The sequence below is a fragment of the Theropithecus gelada genome, chromosome 9 (assembly GCF_003255815.1).
Source record: "Theropithecus gelada isolate Dixy chromosome 9, Tgel_1.0, whole genome shotgun sequence".
Taxonomy (NCBI): domain Eukaryota; kingdom Metazoa; phylum Chordata; class Mammalia; order Primates; family Cercopithecidae; genus Theropithecus; species Theropithecus gelada.
The window spans coordinates 89,444,836-89,470,377 of NC_037677.1; the positions used below are offsets into that span (position 1 = coordinate 89,444,836).

At 46.1% G+C, this 25,542-nt stretch overlaps 2 protein-coding genes across 4 annotated transcripts in view; both read left to right on the forward strand.

Annotated features, from left to right (window-relative positions):
- The window catches only part of EXOC6 (exocyst complex component 6), a 218,698-nt gene extending 203,858 nt beyond the window's left edge, over positions 1–14,840 (forward strand). For all 3 annotated transcript variants that reach the window (XM_025396941.1, XM_025396939.1, XM_025396942.1), the window contains 2 exons: positions 12,263–12,375; positions 13,569–14,840. In XM_025396941.1, the coding sequence (XP_025252726.1) occupies positions 12,263–12,375; positions 13,569–13,701 (246 nt within the window). In that variant the 3' untranslated portion in view covers positions 13,702–14,840. The remainder of the gene's footprint in view (positions 1–12,262; positions 12,376–13,568) is intronic.
- A 1,856-nt stretch (positions 14,841–16,696) lies between these two features.
- LOC112631582 (cytochrome P450 26C1) lies at positions 16,697–24,583 on the forward strand. The gene is made up of 6 exons (XM_025396943.1): positions 16,697–16,900; positions 17,442–17,666; positions 18,154–18,429; positions 19,783–19,938; positions 21,854–22,183; positions 24,206–24,583. The coding sequence occupies exons 1-6, from the start codon at positions 16,697–16,699 to the stop codon at positions 24,581–24,583; spliced, it is 1,569 nt and encodes a 522-aa protein (XP_025252728.1).
- Positions 24,584–25,542: the final 959 nt, after the last annotated feature.

Below are 25,542 nucleotides of genomic sequence, written 5' to 3' on the forward strand. Positions count from 1 at the left end.
ATTTATTGCCATAGAAGTGATCTCCCTTTTCCTCTTGAGGCAATTGGGATTTAATGATCTTGATTTGTTTCAGTTACCCTGAATGGCTTGAATTCTTTTTTTTTTTTTTTTTTTTTTTGAGACGGAGTCTCACTGTGTCGCCCAGGCTGGAGTGCAGTGGCCGGATCTCAGCTCACTGCAAGCTCCGCCTCCCGGGTTCACGCCATTCTCCTGCCTCAGCCTCCCGAGTAGCTGGGACTACAGGCGCCCGCCGCCTCGCCCGGCTAGTTTTTTGTATTTTTTAGTAGAGACGGGGTTTCACCGTGTTAGCCAGGATGGTCTCGATCTCCTGACCTCGTGATCCGCCCGTCTCGGCCTCCCAAAGTGCTGGGATTACAGGCTTGAGCCACCGCGCCCGGCGTGAATTCCATTTTAAATAAGAGAATAAGATGCCTGTGGGGACTTAAATATTTAGTTTTGGGGGATTTTTTGTTTGTTTGTTTCTGTTTTTGGAGACAGTGTCTCATTCTGTTGTCCAGGCTGGAGTGCAGTGGTGCAATCTTGGCTCACTGCAACCTCCACCTCCCGGGTTCAAGCGATTCTCCTGCCTCAGCCTCCTGAGTAGCTGGGACTACAGGTACCCGCCACCACGCCCGGCTAATTGTTGTATTTTTAGAAGAGAAGGGGTTTCACCTTGTTGGCCAGGCTAATTTCAAACTTCCGGCCTCAAGTAATCTGCCCACCTCAGCCTCCTAAAGTGCTGGGATTACAGGTGTGAACCACCGTGCCCAGCCAAGTATTTAGTTTTAATTTTAGTTCAGCCTTAAAGAAAACAAGCCAAAGTCATTGTTTATAACAAGTAGCAAATTATAAGTATTATTTGACTTTCTAAAATTTTAGGGTAAAACATATGTGAGTACTTATATTGAAGACTAAACCTAGCTATTGGGTTCTCCAAGTGTTCATTTGCCTTATTTTAAGTCATAACCATTGAGGTGGGGCAAGAGGGGAGAAGAACCACTTAGATTCTTTCAGATTTAGAAATCTAGTTATTCTCTTCCTTCGTGTTTTTCTTAACAATTGTACTGCGGAAACCCTAGCCTGGTCTGGCTTCCTTCATTCAAGCAACTGCCATATCCTGGAGTATAGATATGTTGGCATACAATTTTTTTCACTGGCTAATTCATATTGTCTTCCTTTGTTGCTCAAGTTCTTCCAAAGTCAATTCATACAAGCAGATCTTGTTTCTTCGTAGCTTCAATGGAGCAAAGTGACTCATCAGAGAGAACTGAAAGTCTATTGAACACCTCTCATCATGAGTTTCAAGGTTTGATTTCCTTAGTATTAGAGGTCTTTGAGCTTCATTGGTGAAGTCATTACATAACTACTTGTTATGTAAGTATAGCAGATGATGTAGTGAATCTGTACAGAAAATTAAATGTATGACCTGGGAATGTTTATTTAACACGTTTGATGGTGGCATCACTAGTTTACAAAAGGAGCAGAACTTTGGTTGTGAAATATTTTAGTACATCCTATGGCACAAATTAAATCAATCAGTCAATAGCCTAGTCTGGCTTTTAGAATAATTATAAAACATTACTAAAATTCAGAGATGTCTTAATTACAAGTAGTTTACATGTCAAGTAAATGATAACATAGCCCTGTTATTAGTGTATATGATATGGGTTCAGTGTAGCCTTATGAAATTATGTATCAAAAGGTAACATATGCAGTGAATCTCAACAAATACTTAGTTGATGCCTAGTATTTGCCAGTTACTGGGCTATGTGAAGATACAGATACTAAGCAAAACAAGTCACTAGCTTTGAGGCACTTACAAAGTACACTATTAGAAGGAGGGAAAAGGCACGACAACTGTTGAGATATTGGAAGGAGACAAGTGCTGGGATAGCTATGATTCACCCAGACTAAAAATGGAATTATTGATATTTGATTCTTTGGTGGATAAACAAACTAACCCCTAACATCAATATACTGTGAAAAACACTGTGATACAAATGTGTGGAGGGTAGTATGAGGACACAAAAGAGTGACAGCTAACCCAACCAAGGTGGTCTGGAGAGGCTTCCTGGGAGACTGATTTAGACTTAAGTGTTACGGACTAAGTAAGAGCTACCTGGGTGAAGAAGGAAGGAAAGGAGATTCCATACAGAAGAGCTGAGGAATGAGGAGTGTCCTAGGGTAGACATGGTTTCTTTTTTTTTTTTTTTTGAGACCGCGTTTTGTTCTTGTCGCCTAGGCTGGAGTGCAATGGCATGATCTCAGCTCACTGTAACCTCTGCCTCCTGGGTTCAAGCAATTCTGCTGCCTCAGCCTCCCGAGTAGCTGGGGTTACAGACGCCCACCACCACGCCCAGCTAATTTTTTGTTTTTAAGTAGAGATGGGGTTTCACCATGTTGGCCAGGCTGGTCTCGAACTTCTTACCTCAGGTGATCCACCCACCTCTGCCTCCCAAAGTGCTGGGATTACAGGTGTGAGCCATCGCGCCTGGCCCAGTCATGGTTTCTAAGAGAACTAAGAGTAGTTCCTCATTTAGGAGCCTGGATTACATGAAGGGAGAGGAAGCCAAAAGGTTGACCTGGATAAGGCGCAAGAGAGCTTTGCGTGTCATGTTAATGAACTTCAACTTTATCTTGTAGGAAATGGGGAGCCATCAAAGGTTTTAAACAAGGGAATGGTGTAATCAAATTTGTGTTTTAGCTGGATCTCTCTGGCAGCAGTGTGGAGATTGGCTAACCTGGGATATTGGAAGAGAGGGGCAGAGGGTATAGGCAAGACAAAAGGCCACAGGGGAGAGATTATGATGTCTGAACTAGGACAGTAGTAGTAGTAATAGTAGGGATGGAAAGCTGGGAGAGGGCCAGGCGCAGTGGCTCACGCCTATAATCCCAGCACTTTGGGAGGCCAAGGCACGTGGATCACTTGAGCCCTGGAGTTCCAGACCAGCCTGGCCAACATGTGAAACACTGTCTCTACTAAAAATGCAGAAATTAGCTGGGCATGGGGGCATGTGCCTGTAATCCTAGCTATTCGGGAGGCTGAAGCACAAGAATCACTTGAACCCAGGAGGCAGAGTTTGCAGTGGGGTGAGATTGCACCACTGCACTCCAGTCTGGGCATCAGAGTGAGACTATGTCTCAAACAAGATGACAAAAAAAAAGAAGAAGGTGGAAGAAAGTAAATACAGGAAATATTTAGGAAGTTATATTGGTACTATTTGTCAATAAATTAGATGGAAGAATTGTGAGAGAGAGGCCAGGCACAGTGGCTCACGCCTATAATCCCAGCATTTTGGGAGGCTGAGACAGGTGGATCACGAGGTCAGGAGTTCGAGACCAGCCTGACCAACATAGTGAAACCCCGACTCTGCTAAAAATACAAAGATTAGCTGGATGTGGTGATATGTGCCTGTAATCCCAGCTACTCAGGAGGCTGAGGCAGGAGAATTGTTTGAACCTGGGAGGTGGAGGTTGCAGTGAACCAAGATCACGCCACTGCACTCCAGCCTGGTGGACAGAGCAAGACTCCATCTCAAAAAACAAACAAACAAACAAACAAAAAAAAGAATTGTGAGAGAGAGAGAAGACACAAAGCAGACTAAATCCAGATTTTTGGTTTCAGTAATTAGGTAAAGTACTGCTAGTTCATGTATGACCTACCTTACAATATCAGGAAGCTGAACTCTTATGTTCAGTACTCTCAAGAAAAACAAGCTGTGCCTGTGTGTTTGTGCGTGTGCATGTGTTGTGTGTGTGTGTGTGTATTATAAAAATCTAAGTCACATTCAACTATTTGAAGTGAATCTACTTGAGGAAATTATATGACAGGTTCTTTCTTCTATTGGATAATTGTAGGTTTTTATTATTTTTCAAAAATAGGGAATAAAAAAATTGTTGATTAAGAATTTATTAACATTGGCCAGGTGCAGTGACTCACGCCTGTAATCCCAGCACTTTGGTGAGACCTTGTCTCTACTAAAAACACAAAAATTAGCTGGGGTGGTGGCGCACACCTGTTATCCCAGCTACTTGGGAGGCTGAGGCAGGAGAATCACTTGAGCCCAGGAGGCAGAGGTTGCAGTGAGCCAAGATCGTGCCACTGCACTCCAGCCTGGGCAACAGAGTGGGACTCTGTATAAAAAAAAAAAAATAATAATAACATCTTTTTGCATTCATAAAGAATTTTTAGGAAACTTTAATCAAATATCTATTTGTTATTTAGGTTTGAATACATAATATAAATATTTTATCCCAATTGCCAAAAGAATTATTTTAAAACTCAACTACGTAAGGTGCTAATGTTCTTATACTACTAAATGGAAAGTCAGAAGATCCTGTTAAAAGTTTATATAACAAATTCTACTCCTAGATATATACCCAAGAGAAATGAAAACAGTTGTTTACAAAATCCTGGTACATAAATGTTAATAGCAGCATTTTTTTTTTTTTTTTTGAGACGGACGGAGTCTTGCTCTGTTGCCCAGGCTGGAGTGCAGTGGCGCGATCTTGGCTCACTGCAAGCTCCGCCTCCCAGGTTCACGCCATTTTCCTGCCTCAGCCTCTTGAGTAGCTGGGACTGCAGGCACCTGCCACCACGCCTGGCTGATTTTTTATATATTTTTTTAGTAGAGACAGGGTTTCACTGTATTAGCCAGGATGGTCTCGATCTCCTGACCTCATGATCCACCCTCCTTGGCCTCCCAAAGTGCTGGGATTACAGGCGTTAGCCACCGTGCCGGGCCTAACAACATTATTTTTAATAGCCAAAAAAGATAAATGTCCATCAACTGATGATTGGATAAACAAGGTGTAGTATATCCATTCAATATATTATTATTTGTCAATAAAAAGGAATGAAGTAATAATGCATGCTACATGAACCTTGAAACCATTATGCTTACGTGAAAGAAGCCAGTTACAAAAGACCAGGTAGGTCTTTTTGTTTTGTTTGTTTTGTTTTGTGTTGTTTTGTTTTAAATAGAGGCAGGGTCTTGCTCTGCTGCCCATCCTGGAGTACAGTTCATTGCTCACTGCAGCCTCCACCTCCTGGACTCAAGCTAGCCTTCCACCTCAGCCTCCCAAGTAGCTAGGACTTCTGGCGTGCACCACCACTGCCAGCTAATGTTTTAATTGTATGTCGAGACAGGGTCTCACCATGTTGCCCAGGCTGGTCTCAAACTCCTAGTCTCAAGCCTTGGCCTCTCAAAGTGTTAGGATTACAGGTGTGAGCCACCATGGCAGGCCAGAAGACCACATGTTATTTGATTCCCATTTGGAAAGTGATTGCTAAGGGCTATGGGGATTCATTCAGGGGCTCTAAAATTGGTTGAGATGGCTGCACAATTCTGTGAATAGAGTCAAAACCATTGATTTGTGCCCTTTAAATGAGTGAACTGTATGGTACATCTCAAAGCTGTTTAAAAAAAAAAAAAAACTTTAAAAGTTATGTAACAAGAAATAGAGGTTTAATTGTATTAAAATTATAAAAACAAAAATAGACAAAAATGGTAAGATAGCTACCCAAGAAGAGAGCTGGTATAAAGTAAGGTAAACTCTCATATGTGATAGCTGTAAAATAATACAAAATTAGAAAAATAAGCCTATTAGGGATAGTGAGATAATCACTAGAACTAAAAGAGGAGTTAAAGGCCAGGTACGGTGGCTCACGCCTATAATCCCAGCATTTTGGGAGACCGAGGAGGGTGGATCCCTTGAGGCCAGGAGTTCGAGACCAGCCTGGGCAACGTGGCAAAACCCTGTCTCTACAAAAAACACAAAAATTAGCCGGGCGTGGTGGTATGTGCCTGTAGTCCCAGCTGCTTGGGAGGCTGAGGCACAAGAATTGCTTGAACCTGAGGCCAGGCGCAGTGGCTCATGCCTGTAATCCCAGCACTTTGGGAGGCCAAGATGGGTGGATCATGAGGTCAGGAGTTCGAGACCAACCTGACCAACATGGTTAAACCCCGTCTCTAAACTAAAATTACAAAAAATTAGCTGGGCGTGGTGGCGTGCGCCTGTAATCCCAGCTACTCAGGAGGCTGAGGCAGGAGAATTGCTTGAATCTGGGAGGTGGAGGTTACAGTGAGCCGAGATCACATCACTGCACTCCAACCTGGGCAACAGAGCAAGACTCCATCTTAAAAGAAAAAAGAATTGCTTGAACCTGGGAGGAGGAGGTTGCAGTGAGCCAAGATCGTGCCACTGCACTCCAGTCTGGGTGACAGAGCAAGGACTCTGTCTCAAAACAACAGAAAACACAAAAAACAAACAAATAAATAAGGAGTTAAACATGGTTACTTCTGAGTACGACAGTGAACTGTTGGTTTCATGATATGCTCCATTTGATTATTAACTATGTATTTGATAAAATTAATTTTAATAAATTAACCTCATAAATTCACATGTATGTATCTATATGCTATTTTAGCCATGGTAGTGACAAAAAAAAAAAATCAAAATAAAGCAAATATGGACATGTGTAAATCCGATTATGTAAATTTTACTGTGTGCCTCTTTTTTCTTTTTTTTTTTTTTTCCAAATTGCATACTCACCTAGAGATTATCTAGGACTACTACATTAGCTTAGCATAAAAAAATAAGAACATTCTACCTTTGCGTGTACAGTTCACCTGAGTGAAGTGACTTGAAGAGACCAATTCCTTTAAGCAGCTTCTGCAGCATGAAGTGCTCAGAACTCACTCCTAGTCCTCACAGAGGTGGGAGTGAAAGGACTGGCTGAGAGCAAGTCTAGCAGATGGGACATTGGAAGAGGGCAGGCTTGGGTTAGGGTACATAAGATCCAGAAGGTAGCATGAAGGCAATTAACACCTGAAGGGAAAAAAGTTAGGTAACTGAAGGCACAATACTGATTTGCTTTTTTGTATTGTAGTTTTCGCTTATCTTCGGACTGCTACTTAAAATTCTGTGCTACATGTGGAGTTTTCCAAATGTGGTGTTAAAGATGGCTAGAAAGGAAGGAAAATCCAGGTGCTTTAAAAATCATATGGAGTTCATCATTTGACTTCACAATATATTTAGAAAAGGACTTGTAGTTCTTTCCAATGTAGCTAGTTTAGTAAGACCCATTTTTCTTGAATTCCCAGTGGCGAATTACTCAGGATTTGTTTGAAGGACAAGTATTTCTTCCTTTAAGCAGTACTAGGGTTTAGGACTTTTGTTGTTTAAATCTCTGGAGCACTCTAGGAACCCTGGTCTCAACTTTGTTTTTTGGTGGCAAAGGAAAAATGATCTCCTGGTTTACTTTTGGAATCCACAAAGCAACTCTGAGGTCCCAGGTGGATTTAGTGTTTGGAAAAGGGAACTTGGGGGACTGAGGTTGACCCGGAGCCCCCAGGTCACTGTTCACGTTTACAAAAGCAAACCTGGTATCCCCAGTTGCTTTTCTCTTGAGGTTGGCTTAACTTTATTTATCTTCTGTCCTGGGTCATTGCCCCTGAGGTGCTTCAAAAGCAAAACCCAAAAGACCTAAAACAAAGAAAGCTAAATCAGATTCAAGGAAAAAATGACCTGGCACTGTGGGTTCCCTTTTAAAAAGGCAAAAAGTCACTTCAAGAGTTTCATAGAATAATTTTAAGTCTGCCTAGATTCATTGTGTCATTTGTACAAAGTGATCTCAACAGGTCTGAGACCTCAAGTTCCTTGGGCATGGATTGAGAATGAGTCTGTAGGATGGGAAACTGTCAGCAAGCTAAATGGGTTGACACAAATGAATTCCTCAGTGATTCTGAAGTGATTCGACTATTTGGAGCTATATGGGACCACCCATGTAACACTTCTTTCCTTAAGCTGATCTTTTTGTTTGCTGGACACACACAGGGAATGCTGAGGAAGTGAAATGTACAACTCACTTACAAATATTGGCATACATCCACTTTATGTTATCAGATTAGTTATGAAGGGTATTTTTGAATCCTTGGTGAAAAAAAACTTGGGATACTAATTTCAGATAATCTTACAAATCGTGATGAGGTAGAACTCAGGCACATGATTTTGCTTTTTCATTTTTATATCATCTATACTTTGCTTACTTCCCAAAAGGATTTAAGGTGGAATTACTTTACTTGACTATTGGAAGAAACCCATTTATAGAACTTAATACCAATTTTCATTATCATATGCCCGACTTTATCCTTTAATAAGTAATTGTAAAATTGCTTTTGGGTAATCTGGGGAGATTTTTGTTTTTGTTCATGTTTGATCTACCTCTTTGAACTTCAGGTATATGTGTTAACTAATAAATTCACCTGTTGAGACCATGTCCTACTGTTTATTTACAAGACTGAAAGAGATTTTGTGTGATTAATAACGAACATATTATTTGTGCATATTGCCATCTGAAGGAAGCAAAACTTAAGTAGAGAAGTGAGACTTTTCATAATGTAGATCTTAATATTAAGAACATAGTGCATCCTGTGAAGCTTAACCAATTGTGAGAGGCAGTCCACAAAGCAACGACTGTTGGGGTGGAGCAAAGGCAAGTATCAGTGTTTGTACCTGGCAACACCCCTGTTTCCCCTTTTATTCCCATCACACTCTGACTCCAGAGCAATCATGTTCTTTTAAAGTCATCCCAATCAAAGACCAGGGTCATCTTGGTCAGAACAGGCATGGATAGCCACCTGTAGAAATGGGTTCAGTCCATAAAATCTGGCTTGGCATAATGTTAGGTGGGACCCAGGAATAAAGTCCTGGTTTTATGTTTTATCCTTCACTTCAGTAGAACTGAATTATAAAAAGTGAAAAATGACCTTATAATTATTATGGGTGAAGGAGACTGGTAGACCAGAAACATTAACGCTACTTTCTCTAGGAAGATCATTTAACTCACTTAACGTTAGACCCAGTGCTGTATCATGATAGAGTATCTCCTCTTTATCAACATCCCAGTGAAAAGCTGAGAGAGATACAGAGATGTCACTTCACTATATTCACTTGCCATAGTTTGCCTGCAAGCCAACATTGGCCTTTTTCAGAGAGCTATCAACATAAGCTAAAGTAGCCTGTAGCCTAAGGAAAAAGCTCCCAAGGAAACTTGGAATAATGGTCTGGCATCATCAATTAATCAGTTATTTCCCAAATACCTACTGAGTGGTTACACTGTGCTAGACACACTTTATGAGCTTGCCTGCCCAGCTTTGAAGTTTGTTTCTATTTACTTGTTCCAGCAGTACTATGCATTTGAAAAATCCTTACACACATGAAAATGAGAAATGAGAATATGAGATCAACATGCTTGCTGGCTCCATCTTTGCTCTCTGCCCACGTTCATGTGTGGTCTTTGGGACACAAACACTGAAATGTCTCAGCCATTGAATCTTCAGCCATTGGATTCATAGACTGAGCGGAATGAGCAGGCTCTATAAGTTAATGGCTTCGGTCTTATTCTATATTAAAGGATAGTAGCTTTCTCATGTGTTACGGTAGTTTAAATTACTAGGATTCTGTGTGAATAGCTTTTCTTTATAATTTCTTCCATGTTAACATCAAAAGATTACTGCTTTATTCCTATCTTACAATGTAAGCTCCTTGAGGAAAGATATTTTGTTTCGTTCCAATACTGTATCTCTGGTACCTAGCACAGTATCTAGCACGTGATAGGTGGGCAGACAATATATGCTGAATAAATAAATGAATTTTATCTAGATTGTTGGCCTTTTTATCTGCATTGGCAATTAATTCCTTAACCATTAATTTGCAAATTCATGCAAATTTCTATAGATATCTGTAAATTAACTGTGTATAATATGTATTTCTGTACATATTTTTACAAAGATTAATGTAAATATGAAAGCATATAGATTTGTCTACATATGGGCAGGTAGGTTTAATTTTGTGGTTCCTGTAATTTCTAGGGATTTGCACATAAGAGATTTGCATATGAGTATCTGACCATATGTGAACATTGTAAGCATAGTGTTTCTTTATCTAGGACAGTCTGGTTTTGTGCTGTAAAAGAATCAATTCTGTATTCACAGTTGGAGTTGGTGCGGGTTTTTCATTCATTAAGTCAGCTCCTCCTTTCCCAGTTGGGGGTAAATCAGCCTAGAGAAAAAGAGCCTTAAGAGGTTGCTTTCTGCTGACACTGTGCATTGCACATGCACAGTTGTGCAAATACACACATACACCTGAAAGAAGAATCCTTGAAAATGAGGCTTCTGTTGACAACTCTGTGAGGGGTGTTCATTATTGAAATTTATTTTAATATATAAATATATAAACCTTATTTATAACTATAGTATTAACACATATTCATTGTAGAGTATTACAAAAATAAAGAAAATAACAGATAACTTTAATCCCACCACAGAAATAACAATTGTTCTTTTTTAAAAATTATTATTTTAGAGGTGAAGTCTCATTGTGTTGCCTGGGGTGGACTCTTAACTCCCGGGCTCAAGTGATCCTACCGCCTCAGTCTCTAGAGTAGCTAGGACTACAGGAACACACCACCATGCCCAGCTTATAACAGGCATCCTTAACATTTTTGCAAATTTTCTTCCAGTCTTTTTGGATGGGTTTTTATGTAACTTAAATAGCAACATTTATCATAAACATTATCCCATGTTGTTTAAAATTCTTCATAAATGTTAATTTTAATAACCACATGATAGTCATCATACAGATATACCTCACTACTTAACCAGTCTCTTAATATTGAGATTTAGGCTTTTTTCAGTTTTTGATAACACAAATAGCATTTTTGAGATTATCTTTGTGCATAAATTTTTTTTTCTGTTTCCCAAAGTTGCTTTCCAAGAAGTAGGATTGCTGAATCAAAGGGAATGGCCATTTTTAATAAGGTTCTTAAACACATTGCGGAATCACATTCCAGAGAAGTTATACTAATTTACACTCTTACCATCTGAGTGTATGACAGTAACTTTTCCTCTTTGTGAAAGGAGGGAAGAATGTGGCCAAACACAGTTAAAAATTACACAGAACTTTAAATAAGTTCCCTTTTCTTTTTCAGACAGTATATCTTTAACATTGTCTCAGTATAGTTTCTATCCTAGTGTTTCAACTTTTGGTATGGCCCAGAATGGTATCTTGTCTGAAAGAAAATAGAGTGGCTTTTCATAGTTAATATTTTCATTATAGAATTTTCTGCCTGTTGCGAGAAAATCTCTATTAATACCTGTAAATTGGATAGGGAAAGAGTCAAACAAGTTTTTTACCTTCATAAGAAAAGCTAGTTTCTGGTAACCTACCTTTATGAGATTTTAATCACCCCAGAGTTTTATCCCTCTCAGAGTCAGTGGTTGTCTCTTGTATCCCATGAGTAAATGCAAATGTTTCCTCCATTTGAGAGCAAAACCAGTAAGACCCCTTACTTATAAAGTGAGTTAAAACAAAAAGAAAGAATATAAAACTAAAGGAAGGTAGTAAGTAAAGCATTTAGCTTTCTGAAACAATTCAAATGGGGATAGGAAGTTGGGTTTTAAATGGCTTAAAGGGGATTAGGGTTTTAAAGTTGGATAAAGAGTTTGGTGCTTTGGTTTAGGCATGGCATTGCTTTTAAAAGATTACTTCCATATTTGACAATGATTCTAACTGGAGATTATAAAGTAAATAGTCAATTTTAAGACACCACGGGAAACAAGAGGGTTTCTTTTTTGTTGTTGTTTGTTTATACAAAATGGTAGCCTAGAGTTAACAGGCTGAATCCTGAAGCCCTCATTTCATAATACTACGGAGGATCCATCACCAGAGAAAATCCAGCAGAGGTTGTTAAATGCACTTAATTGAGATTATCTGAGCTTTTGGTTTAAATTACTTTGGAAAAAGTCTTAGGTGCAAACAGCGTCCTTGAAAGGTAAACATACTTACCTCTAAGAAAAAAAGGTTCAATTTAAGTTCTTTAAAATTCTTCATACAGGTTAGTAGCGCCAACCTTTATTAATTACATCTGGGTACTGACTAATGCGTAAAGATAAAATTTTTATACATCAGTACAAGGGTTAATATATATTATATTAACAGTGTTTTCATTATTTTACAATTATTTGAAAACGCAAAGTATTTTACTAGAAAACAACCCCTGGCGCTTTTAGTAATTTCAAAGTAAAAAGATCTATTTTCGTTGTAAAGTACAGTTAATGAAGTTTTAAAAATGAATTTCCTTATTCTGTGCTATCTAAGAAGCAGGCTATATTAAAGTAGAACAAGGATAGCATATAATTTATATGTTAACTGGGTAAATAATCAAAAGTTGATTTAACATTTCCCCCATCTTTCGCAGCTCCTTGACCTGTTTATGGTTTGGGATTGGTCTACTTATCTAGCTGATTATGGACAGCCAGCTTCTAAGTACCTTCGGGTGAATCCAAACACAGCCCTTACTCTTTTGGAGAAGTGAGTACATTCTGAAAACTTTTTTTGTATAACATTTTAGCACCTTTTGATTCAGTGATAAACTAAAGAACTAAAGATTTCTGTCAAAAAAGAAAAGTCTAGATAGAGCTTAAAAGCTCCTTCTAGTTTAATGACCAAAAAAGAAGCTTTTCTTTCTTGCCCTTCAGAGTTGGTGTCATTTCATAAGCAACTGCTGTTTATATTGATGTGAACAAAACATCTTTCCTTTTGTATCCTGAATTGCAAGCTTAATTGACCTTAGAAATATGTTTACTGGGGATGTGACAATTGGAGCTTTCTTTAAAAAAAAAAATTCTGTAACTCAGGAAAGAAGGTATTTTGTCAAATGTGACCAGGAATTGGAATGTTTGCCACCAGTGTTATCTAAATCTCAGCATTGTGGACTTGGATTCTTTGCAGGTAGAGAAATACATGGTTTGAAATAAACAATACAGTAAAAACTGAGGTAATAGGATTTACTGATGCATCTTGTCCAACTAAACATAAATTTAGGTGTTAACTTTTCCCTCTCATTATGTGACAGACTTTTTCTTTACTCAATCATATTTCATTTAAAATATCACTATTGGGAGGCCCTCTGAATCTGCTGTGATTCTGGGGGCTGCTGGAAGAAAATAAAAATTAAAAAGTATCACTATTAAAATTTTCAGCTTTTAAATTAAAATTGTTATTATTTTCCTATATTTCAAAATATTTATAGTGAATTTGATGTGAAAGGACAAGAGGAAGTGTTTAAAATAAATGTAAATTTATTTTACAATGTCATGAAATGCAACTGAGGCAAAAACATTGCTATTTTACATTTTCTAATGTTATTTTCCTTTCACCTTATCTTGCTATGAATATGATTAGCTGAGTCTATACAGGGTATGTATTTTAGCATACTTTGTGGAATAATATTAGAAAATAGTATGATAGTAGCAAACCTAGCATATTTTAGATGTACATATTAATGCAAAAATGCTACTTAATATAGAATGTAAAATAAAGCTTCTATTTTTTTGCATGGTTACTATATCTGTATGTTTATTTAGAACCTACTTTCTTTGAACTATATTTTTCAAGCATAGGATTAGTGTGGGATAATTCAGAGCATGGCAAGATATTTTACTTGTGACAGCTTAGCTTTTAATTTTCTTTTACTAAGCTTCTTCATTCACATATGTTTCTAGGATGAAGGATACTAGCAAAAAGAACAATATATTTGCTCAGTTCAGGAAGAATGATCGAGACAAACAGAAGTTGATAGAGACAGTTGTGAAACAGCTGAGAAGTTTGGTGAATGGTATGTCCCAGCACACGTAGACCTCACGTCGATTGCACTCAGTGACACCAAATCCATGATTCAACATTGATCTTGAGCAAGTATTGGTCATGATATAGTAATTTGTTTACAGAATCCAAAAATACAATAGAGAAGATACATGAGGGCTTAAACAAGAAATAGTAATAAATGTCATTTGTATGGGTTTTTAAATAATCGAATACTATTTTATATATGGAAAAAATGACCATTTTTTCACTTTTAGGGGAAAATGCAAAAGTGTAAAACATAAATTGTCACAAATTGTACATGAAATTGATTACAAATACATTTGAAAAACGTATGCCTGTACTCATAAGTAGTTTTTTCTATTTAGACTTGAATGATAATCTGTTTTTTGATCAGTATATGGCTTTGGAATTCAATCATGTCTGATATGGTAGTTTTTCACTACCATTTTCTGACTTTTAAGCTTTTATTTTCACCTCATTGTGATTTAAGCAGACCAAAATTTCTAATTCTGCTAATTCTGAAGGGGAAATAGACAAATCTTTAAAGCTTCCTGAAATCAAACTTGATTTAACTCAGTAAGAATGTGAATTATTTGTTCTACTTGGGTGGTTTAATTTAATCGTACTGAATATGAACAAAAGATTTTGGATTTTCTAAAGATGCAGTGTTGTTTCTGTTCATCAGGGTTAATATTTCTAACTATATTGCTTGTAGCTGACCCCATTCTGGATTTGTTTGGTTGGGTTTGGTTCCAGTTAAAAGAGAGGACAGGAACTAAATGGGGCTAACCACTTCAGGTGCAGCTTGTGCGAGGGTAGATGGTTCCTGCACACAGAAGTTACCACAGGGGTCAGGTTACTTTCTTCAAATAGCAGATTTCAGTACTGTATCCTCATTGTGGAAACAAGCCAAACCAAATGAACTCTGGAAAACCTAAAACAAATGTACATTTTCCTTTGTGTACGTTTCCGTGGTCCAAATGACAATATAAATCCAGTCTTTATTATACCTTTGTTGTATTTATGCTGAATCCTCCCCTTGCCTTTTCAGGATTTAGGCCTGTAAGAAACTATGCCTGACTCTGTAAAATAAGTGTAAAGAATTATACGTACATCTCTGGATTTTGTGATGAAATATTAAAAATATTGAGCAAGTTGTTGAAAATGCATTACTATTTTGTCTATTCAGAGCTTACTGATTTAAAACAAGTGCTTCCTGGAGAAAAGGCATATTATTTCCTAGTTATTGGAATGGGAGTGGCACCAAAACTATATATATATATATATATATATATATAGTTTGGCTTAGTTCAAATATAGTTCAAAGAAAGTAGGTACTAAATAAACATACAGCTATAGTAACCATGCATATATATACACACTTATATGTGTGTACACACACATATATATATGCGCACTTGTTCTCTTGATCATCTCTTAATCCAAAGTATTTAATGTTTTTTAAAATACTACATGAAAAGCATGGTACTTCTTCAGGCACAGGGAAATCTGGAAGAGAGGAGCGGTGAACAGCTAACTCTCTTTGAAGACCGGAATGGGGCTGTCCTTCGCACCTTACCCAACCCTACAGTGTACTTAGGGTGTCTCCCCTGCTTTGGCTGAGACGTCCCAGGATTCAGAGAGATACCACCTTTGCACTACCTGGAGCAGACCACTGTGGGTCCTCTTTACTCTTTTCAATAATATAAACACCCAGCACCCTCCACACACACCCCAGGTTGCGCTGTAGGGACAAGGACAAGTGAGTCCTGGGGCATTTGGAACCCTTGAATGGGACGCACAAAGCCCAAAACGCAGCAGTGTAGATTGACAAGAGTCGTCGGGCAAACTCGGGGGAGGGAGGGAAGGATGTGCAGGGAAAGATGAATTCGGTCCTTGAGACCGGAAAGGTGCTGTTGGGTATCCGCTTCTGGAGGCTTAGGACGTCTTTATGAAGCCTAGGGCAGCAGTGGAACTGCCATCTTTGGAAGGATACCTGATGTGGTAGATCAGAGAGCCGGGAGAGGTGGTTAGCTGTCGGAGAATCTCGGCTGCGCTATCCCTCGTGGGCTTTTGCGATGCCAACGCAGGCGTCGACGACTGCAGTTTCCCTGAAATAGTCGGAGCAAAGGAGAGAAAAACCCAGTTCTTTCACCTTGGAGTGGCGAGAGAAGGGCACCTAGAAGCTCGAAGGCGGGGACCAAAGAGAGAGCCAGCAGCCGGGGGTGGGCCAGGAGCGCTGTGGGGCGCAAGCCTGGGTCAATTCTGCGCGTTGGGTTCGCCCACTTTCCGAGCGCTGAGAAGAGCCGGGAAGCTCTGGCGCGAACCCGCAGGTCCTGCGAGGCGAGCCCCTAGCCCAGCTCGAGCGCCCCAGCGCCTGCCACTCCCTACTCAGAGCCCCTCCGTGAGTGCGCCACTGCCCACTGCCTCCAATCACCACTCTGCGTGGAGCGCTTTAAATATGCAAAGACACGTCACGTTGTGTGAACCGGGATCGGTCCGTAGGGAGGGAGCCAATATCTATATAAACATGTCCAGGGTGGGCCAAGAAGGGTTAAACGACTGGAGGAGGGAGAGGTGGGGCGGGGGTCTGCAGACCAGGTTGGTAACACTGGTGAGTTGCTCTTCTTTCGCCCTCCTTCGCTGCTTCTATGCAAAGGGTGCTGAGCCCGGGGAGGGCGGGGGGAGGTGGGAGGTGCCCCGCGGAGCGGGGAGTAAGCGTTCCCCAGGCAGCGGGCACCTTCGAGAGGGGCTGGCATTTGGGCCCAGGAGCCAGGAGAAAGTTCTGAGTGCGCCGGCCTCGAGGAAGGCACGTTTCCTAAGGGCGCACCGTCACTACAGTCTTTCACCGCCTGTCTGTTTTTAGAACGGAGTTCTCCGCGGAGCTTATAAATCTCGGACTTGGCTCCCAAACCCCAGGCCTTTTGCGGACGGAACAGGTGAGCACTGCGCACTGCTCGCGCCCGGGTTCTTGCGTCCCCTTCTGTCCCTGCGCTCTGAGCGGCCTGGCCCCCGCGGGCTCATCATGTTCCCTTGGGGGCTGAGCTGCCTGTCAGTGCTGGGGGCGGCGGGCACTGCTGTCCTGTGCGCGGGCCTGCTGCTCAGCCTGGCCCAGCACCTCTGGACCCTCCGCTGGATGCTGAGCCGGGACCGGGCCTCCACCCTGCCTCTGCCCAAGGGCTCCATGGGCTGGCCCTTCTTCGGCGAAACGCTGCACTGGTTAGTTCAGGTGAGCAGTCCTTCGACCCCGAGCGCTAATACGGTCCCTTCTCCCTCCGGCTCCCACTGGACCCTCCTCAGTCTCAATGCCCATGGGATTTGTAGCCAGTCCCTGCCCATCGCCCACGACCCTGGGAAGCGCGCACAACTCTCGCCTTTGCCTGGCTCCTCCGTTCCCTCGAAGGGACCTCAAGTCATTGGAATTCTCCCCAGAGCAACTCCCCGACACAATGCAGGGGGTAAACAGAAGGGGTTTTAGGAAGGAGTCTGAGGAGCACGTCCTGTAAGCATAGAAAAGGAGCCTGAGGCTTGTCTCAGCTGTGAGCCCTTGGGCGCTCACGTCTTCATTCTGAGTCTGTTTCCTCATCTCACCAATAGGAACAGGAGCATGTACATTCCCATAGTGTAGTTGCCAGGCCCACTGGGGATCTTGTTTTGTAAACGCGCCAGCCAGAGACAGAGTTGTGATCAAAAGGCAGCTGGGAGGTCTGGGTCAGATCCCCGGCCCAGGCCCAGAAGTTCCAACTCTCCACGCTCCGCCTCGCTCGCAGGGCTCGCGCTTCCACAGTTCCCGCCGAGAGCGCTATGGGACAGTGTTCAAGACGCACCTGCTGGGCAGGCCAGTGATCCGCGTGAGCGGCGCGGAGAACGTGCGCACCATCCTGCTGGGCGAGCACCGCCTGGTGCGCAGCCAGTGGCCACAGAGCGCGCACATCCTGCTGGGCTCGCACACACTGCTTGGTGCGGTCGGCGAGCCACACCGGCGGCGGCGCAAGGTGAGTGGAAACGGGAATGGGTCGTAGAAAGGTCGGATCCGCGGTCCCCAGCATCTGCCATGGGCCAAGCCGGGGCCCCGGTGTTGGATTCACTGTGAACCTGACCAAGGTCCCTGGTAACCAGCGGGTGGCCTTGGACGGGTCCGTTATCTTCAGCTTCTGTTTACGGAGTTACGACTGCTCTAAAAGGTTCTTTCATCTCCCATCTTCCGTGGCTGTGATAGCAGAAGCGCTGGAGACTCAGACCTAGAGAGGGGAGCCAGGGAAGACTTCTTAGAGGAGATGGCAGCTGGAACCTGGATGGATGGGAGGGACTGTGTGCATCAGAGCAGAACTGGGGGGAATGGCGAAAGCAAAAGCCAGCAAGTTTAGGTCTGGGCCTCTTAGAAGAGGGGGAAAGGACCGGAACTGACCTCTTGGCTACTCCGGAATCGCCAAGCAGAGGAGGCCCGACCGCCGCCAGCGCTGATCACGCGCGCTCCCACAGGTCCTGGCGCGCGTGTTCAGCCGCGGCGCGCTGGAGCGCTACGTGCCGCGCCTGCAGGGGGCGCTGCGGCATGAGGTGCGCTCCTGGTGCGCGGCTGGCGGGCCGGTCTCAGTCTACGACGCCGCTAAAGCGCTCACCTTCCGCATGGCCGCACGCATCCTGCTGGGGTTGCGGCTGGACGAGGCGCAGTGCGCCACGCTGGCCCGGACCTTCGAGCAGCTCGTGGAGAACCTCTTCTCACTGCCTCTGGACGTTCCCTTCAGTGGCCTGCGCAAGGTACGGCTGCCCGGGCTCCAGACCTTCTTCTGAGACTCCGCGGCGCGGACGGGCCTCCCAGACCCAGACGGGACGCCCACGGCGCACCCCGCGCGTCCGTCACCTCTGCTGGGGAACGGCAGCGAGGTCCGGGGGTGGGAGGCGTCGTGGCGGTGGCGTGGCGCTGTGCTCTGGGCCTGGCCTCTGTGCTGGTTCGCTGGTGTGACCTGGGGCTGGCCACACGCCCTCCGTGGGACCCCTGCCGCTACGCGCTCCAGCCTTAGCAAGCGCGAGCCGCCAGAGTTTGGGGTCCGACTCCTTCCCACAGCGGCGCCTCTGGGGCCGGCCGCCATCACTTACTCGGAAGCCCAGATGGCTGTGGAACCGAGGAGAGCGTGAGGGCTGCAGATGCGCCCTGGCCCAGCCCGGCGCCAGCCCCCGACCCAAAGGGGTGGGCGTCAGCTCCACGGGCCCTGGATCCGCTAGGTTTCTGGATCAGAGAACCGCTGCTTCTCCAGACTTCAGAACAATGGGCAGGACCCGGAGAGCAGCTAGGATGCCCCAACCCGCCTTTTGGTCCCCCTGTTCTGGGACTTCCCACTGTTTGGTTCCCTGGTTTTCAGTCACCTGCATAAAAATAATATGTGTAAAGGATCATGCTATATGCTGATCACCGTGGATACATTTTCTGATCTAATCCTTGCAGCCTGCAAAGTGTTATTATTCTCATTTTATTGGCCAAACTTATTTTATTGACTTACCCAAGATCACACCGTTAGTAGGGGCAGACACAGAACTTGAACCCCATCTCCTCTGACTATGGAACTCAAGTGCTGAATTACAGTGCTTTCCCGTAGGGGGGGGGGGGATGCTTTTGCTGTGGCTATTCCCTGAACTCTGGAGAGGCATCCCCTCTTGCCCACGCCCTTACAGAGGCTAATGCTTACAACATCCAATAGTATCCTCTAAGTCAGAGCTTTGCTGGGTGCATCAAGGTGCCCCAGCCTGAGCCTACTGCAGAGAAAGGGCAATGGGCTGACCCTAGCCGCACTGGGCTCTGTGCCAGGCATGGACATGGACAGCTGTGTGACTCTGGGCAATTGCTTGACCTCTCTGAACCTCAGCATCCTCTCCTCAGGATGATAGTAACTCTGCTGTGGCTTAGAGGGGGCTTGTGATAATCAAGACAGAATGGTGTTTGTGGACAGTGGATATATCCCTGACCATTTACTGAGCCCAGCCATATGCCAGGCCAGGAGCTAAGCTGGGGAGCTGTTAACACAAGGATGTTGGCAGAGCCAGTGCTGAGAAGGTTTTCTGGGTAAGTGGCCAGGCCTGGCCCCCTTAGCCTTCCTGCCCCATCTTTCTTCTCAGGGCATCCGGGCAAGGGACCAGCTGCATCAGCACCTGGAGGGGGCCATTTCTGAGAAGCTTCATGAGGACAAGGCTGCAGAGCCGGGTGATGCCCTGGAGCTGATCATTCACAGTGCAAGGGAGCTGGGCCATGAGCCCTCCATGCAGGAGCTGAAGGTGGGTGCTGAGAGGCTGCTCCTTCTCCCCTCTTTTGCATCCCCAGCAGGTCCCTACACCAATGCTGCATCCCCAGAGCCACATCCTGTGTAGCCCCACTTTGAGGCACAGGCAGTCCTCAAGATGAGGGGCAAGAGGAGACCTGGGTTCCAGTAATGACTCAGCCACACTCACTAGCTGTGCAGCCTTCAGCCAGCTGCCACCCTGGTCAGTAGGAGACTTGAAGGCAAGAATGCTAGGCCCATCTTTGCAGGTTTCTGGCCACAAACGGCTCTCTCTCCATTCCTTCCCCCACTGCCCTTCTCTGCCACTCCATGCCTTTGCCTCTGCTGTCCCCCTGCCTACAAAGCCCTCATTATTCATTTTTTCTACAAACTCTAAGGGGCTCAGGATCAAACTCCACATCCTCAAAGTTCCCTTCTTCCTTCCAAAATCACCTCTCTCCTTGTATGAGCTGCCTTGGCACCTGGCACCTCTGTCTGTCTTGTTGCTGTGGATCTCCTGGAGAATTAGGACCCCTCCCCTTGTACACACATCGCACACACAGTGGAGGGGAGGTGGGAAGCTTTGGAATGGCCCCAGGACTTGCTTGAGCACTCAAAAAGGAGTGGAGAAGTTGGGGGGAGGGGAAGTTACAAATAGGGAGACCTCAGTCTTCCATAAGCAACTCCCACCCATCCTTTCTTGGGCCTCAGTTTCCCACTTTCTACCAGACATCCCTGAAGGGTGGGCCTCAGCTTTAGCTTCTTTTCTGAGAATGGAACTAATAAGAACATGAGCAATGGGCTCATGAGTCCTGGGGGAGCCAGGTGGACAGGGACTGTTCAGGGCTAAGGGGAGTGGAGTAGAAAGGAGTAGACAGGACTGGGGAGGAGTGACAGCACCCTCCAGGTTCTCAGGAAGGGACTCACTAGCCAGGAATCTTCAGTTCTGGGCTGGACATCAGGGAGGATGCTGGGGCTCTAGAGTCTCCATCCCAGTTACCTTCTTGTCTGGGGCAGGGCGGGTTAGTGAGCAACCAGGTCATTCATTCCACAAATATTACGATGTACCTATTCAGTGCTGGACTCCACACTGGGACTGGGAATACAGTGGTGAGTGAAACACAGCCCATGTCCTCCAGGTTCAGGAAGGGAAGGAACACGTTCATCCTGTGATAGCAGGAATCAGTGTATAAAACAAACGGTGGGTGCTTCCAGCAAGGAAGACACTGGGACCTGAGAGGACAGAGGCAGGGCATTGGAGCCTGGAGGATGAAGCCACCAGGCCCCTTGCGTGCCCTTCCTGGGCAGAGCAGACCAGAAAAACATTTAGTGACTCCCTGGGACCATTCCGGTAGGGAGAGGATGAAACCATGATGCCGACATTGGTACGAGGCTGGCACTGCTGCTGCAGGTGCCTTTGTTGCACAGCAACCATTGTCAGGCTGTTCCGCTGGGGTTGGCGGTGGCACCACCAGGTGGTTAAGAGCTCTGGACTCCTAAGCCCGCCTGCCGGGAGTGCTAGCTGTAGGGACCTTGAGCACTTCTCTGGAGCCTCCGTTTTCAACTCCATAAAACAAGAGCAGCAATTGTGCCTCACAGAGGGGAGGTGAGAACCGAATGAATAAATATGCTTAAAGCACTGAGAAGAGTGCACAGAGTAAGTTCCCGCGTTCTCTCTGGGAACCATCGCAAGGTGCGTGGAGAGATCCTAATTTTACCTGTTGCTATAGGTGACTTTCCCAAGTGGCGGACTTGGGATTTAATCGACTTCAAAACGGTGCACGCAGTCGCGGCGGTAATAGCACTTCCCTGCCCCCTGGCTTTGCGCAATAGTAAATTTGAGTGCTTTTTCATCTCTACTGGGCTGTCGAGTCAGCGCCTCGGGCGACTGCACCGCCGGAGACTCAGTGCCGCACGGGGCTGTCTTGCAGGAGTCGGCTGTGGAGCTCCTCTTCGCCGCCTTCTTCACCACGGCCAGTGCCAGCACCTCGCTCGTCCTGCTGCTACTGCAGCACCCGGCCGCCATCGCTAAGATTCGGGAGGAGCTGGTGGCGCAGGGGCTGGGACGCGCGTGCGGCTGCGCGCCTGGGGCCGCGGGGGGCTGCGTGGGGCCCCCGCCCGACTGCGGCTGCGAGCCCGACCTCAGCCTGGCGGCGCTGGGCAGTCTGCGCTACGTCGACTGCGTGGTCAAGGAGGTGCTGCGCCTCCTGCCGCCGGTGTCCGGGGGCTACCGCACCGCGCTGCGCACCTTCGAGCTCGACGTAAGTGCGCCGCGCCGGCCCATGGCCAGCCTCCTGCCGCCTGCCTCTTGCCTCCTGCCTCGTGCCTCCTGCCTCCTGCCTCCTGCCTCCTGCCTCCTGCCGCCTGCTGCGGCGCCCAGGTGGGAGGAGGGCGGAGGGACTCGGACGGCGAGGTCTCCTCTTTTGCTCTCAGAGCCTCAGCCTTCGGTCCTGTAAAATGGGCTGAGCCTTGTTTCACGTCCCCGGATCCCCGGCTGAGGGACGCGAAGTCTGGCGAGCCGGCAAGGTTAGGGATCTCGTACCCTTCAGCTTTTGGCAGCGGTCCGGAACGGTCAACTCAATGAGAGCCGAGTTTTAGAATAAAAACACTCTTTTATCCGTGCAGCACCCCCTCCCAGCCAGTGAGTGTGGATGGAGAACAAAGAGAACCCCTCAGTATGTCCTGTACTCCACCCCTTTGGCTCCCTCGCAAGAGCAAGGAATCCCTCATTGCGACCCGTCCAGGGCTCTGGCTGGGGCCAGATTCCAGGGGAGGGAGGAATTAAAATACCGGGTAGACACTTCATCTCTGATCAGGCCGGTTTGGGCTGAGCAAGGTTAAGGTCTAGAACTGACTCCATCTCCGTATGACCTTGGGCAGTTCCCTCTTCACTCTGGGCCTCAGTTTACTCTCTGCAAGGAAGCTGTCTTTCCAGCTCTGATGCTCCATCCAGGTGGGGCTGGGCTGTGGGGGTATGGTGGTGGCCTCAGGCAGTGGTGCTGTGGCTGTGCCAAACTGAAAGGCTGTCACTGCAGTCCCCTGAGCACCATGCTTGGTGACTGGGTGGCTCCAGGCAAAGATGGGCATTCCACAGTGAACATTTGTGGCACAGTGCGTGCCAGGGTTCAGGAGGTATCAAAGGGACTGGGACTCTACCCTGGAGGAGCTCCACTTGGAGAGGAAGGGGCCTGGCCTGACAGCCTCAGCCCACTTGTGGTGTGAAGAGAGTGATCCCTAGTGCTGGACGACAGCAACACATTTTGAGAGCTGGAGTCTGAACTGGAGCAGTGAAAGTTTAGAATGGGAGAGCCCATTACAGAGAGAGCAGACTCAGACAAAGGTGGATGTTGAGAAGTGTCTTGGATGTGGGATCAGTCTTGGAACGCAAGCTTCATTCTGCAGGCGCTGGAGTGCCCTACAAGACCTTAGGGAAGCACAGAATCAGGGAGGTGAGCAGAGGACAGGAAAGGGTCTTAGCCACCTTCCAGTTCACAGATGAGAACACTGATGTCTAGAGAGGAGAGAGAGCTCCTGGGATGATTCCAAGATGTTCTGTTCCACAGTTAGAAACTTTTAAGTATTCACCCTGGAACTTGATATGAGGGCAGCAGTGTAGTCAAGGGGTTGAAAGACAGATCAAAAAGCCAAATGGTTGAAAATGCTAGGGGTGGGCAGAGGGAACATGAAAGCTGCCTTTGAGCATTTTAGGGAGGGCCAATTTGATTCGCATGTGCGCCTTCTTAAAGTGTGGTACCAAATCTGAACATTATTGTCCAGCTGATGGATGGGAAGGACGGAAAGTTTTCAGTTCAATGCAAAGGAGAGCTCCACCATGGAACTGACCTCGAGGAATTGTCATGTGCATTTCTCCCACTCTAGCAACTGGTAGATGTAGCACTGGAATTTAGGTCTTCTGATCTAAGGTCAGAAGAAAAAAAGACAAAACCAAACGGGAACATAACTAATAGTTACTGTTTACTGAATACTCGTATGTGCCAAGTCCTTAATTTGAATCTTCACCAACAAAGTGGGCATTTTTCCCCTCATTTTTTTTCAATGAGGAAACTGAAGCTCAGAGAGGCTGCGCATCTAGCCCAAGGTCATACATTTCACCAGTGAAGGAGTTGAGATTGGAACACAGAGCTTTCTCCTTGTTTCCGGATTAATCGCGGGTTCCTCCCGGTTTTCGGAAGCCTGATGAAAGCACCGGGGTGGAGGGTCAGTTCAGGGCACCCCGTTTCCAGGTGCCTCGTGGTCAGGCTGGTCTCCTCGCCTCTCTGCAGGGCTACCAGATCCCCAAGGGCTGGAGCGTGATGTATAGCATCCGGGACACGCACGAGACGGCTGCGGTGTACCGCAGCCCTCCCGAAGGCTTCGACCCAGAGCGCTTCGGCGCAGCGCGCGAAGATTCGCTGGGCGCCTCCAGCCGTTTCCATTACATCCCGTTCGGCGGCGGTGCGCGCAGCTGCCTCGGCCAGGAGCTGGCGCAAACCGTGCTCCAGCTGCTAGCTGTGGAGCTGGTGCGCACCGCGCGCTGGGAGCTGGCCACACCCGCCTTCCCCGCCATGCAGACGGTGCCCATCGTGCACCCAGTGGACGGGCTGCGGCTCTTTTTCCACCCCCTCGCGCCTTTGGTTGCGGGGGATGGGCTATGCCTCTGACATGCTTGCGCTGTGGGACACATTTTGGCCGGTGGCTGTGGCGCGCACGCAGCGCCACCCATCTGCGGCTCCCCATTGTAGCGTAGCGCGCCCACTAGTTCACTCGTTCAACAGTCGTTCAACAAATGTTCGCCAAACGCCGATGTGTGCCGGACTCGAGGGAGGAGGAGCGTGAGCCACTGCTGCAGCGCCAGAGAAGCATCTAAGCCCATGGGAAGATGCCTTCTGCGCTCCGCGCCCAGAGGAAGGAAAAAGTCGTGGGCCAAGCAGGAATGGAGGAAATAGATAGATCCTCACGAGATGCTGCTTGGCTTCCCCATCCCGAGCCAATCCAGGGAGGGTGCATGAATGGGGGAAGGCGGAGTAGGGGTGGCAGGGGAGTGGGGATATTGCAACTCCGAAACCTTGCAGAGAGACCCGACGCGCGCAGTGGGACCTGCAACCCTTCTAAGGAAGCGGGGACGCCGTGGGCACAACCCTGGCCTGGCTTTGGGCCATAGAAAAACACGCAGAGGACGCCCAACGGAAGGCCCTCTGGCAGCTGGCCTCTGGCTTCGTGCGCCTTGGCCACTCTGCCGGTCTCGGCGGAAACTCGGAACTGTGGGCACTTCCAGGGCTCGAAAGGGCTCAAGGTCACCGGATTCTGCTGGCGACTTCTTAAAAGGAAAAATTCCTACTTTAAGAACGCATTTACTCTTTTCATGTATACAGGGGAGAATGGGCACACCAACACGTCTCCACTGCTGGATTATTTTCATGGGAGGTTGAGACATAATTAGAGAGGCTTGAGATATTTGTACCAAAAATAGGAAGGCCACGAAATAAAGTGTCTTGGGAGCGGTTGAGTGAGGAGGCTAGGGCTTAGCTGGGCAGCTCCTCCCTGCGGGGAAGGCACTAGGGTGCAGGGTTGGGGAGGCCGGGGAAGGACCCACTCCAGAGTATACCCAGAGAGGGGCTGG

Excerpts from the sequence above, each read along its gene's own strand:
- LOC112631582 (XM_025396943.1), top strand. The coding sequence starts at position 16,697 with ATGTTCCCTTGGGGGCTGAGCTGCCTGTCAGTGCTGGGGGCGGCGGGC. Across the intron at positions 18,430-19,782 it reads CCTTCAGTGGCCTGCGCAAG|GGCATCCGGGCAAGGGACCA; the intron begins GTACGGCTGCCC and ends CTTTCTTCTCAG. Across the intron at positions 22,184-24,205 it reads TGCGCACCTTCGAGCTCGAC|GGCTACCAGATCCCCAAGGG; the intron begins GTAAGTGCGCCG and ends GCCTCTCTGCAG.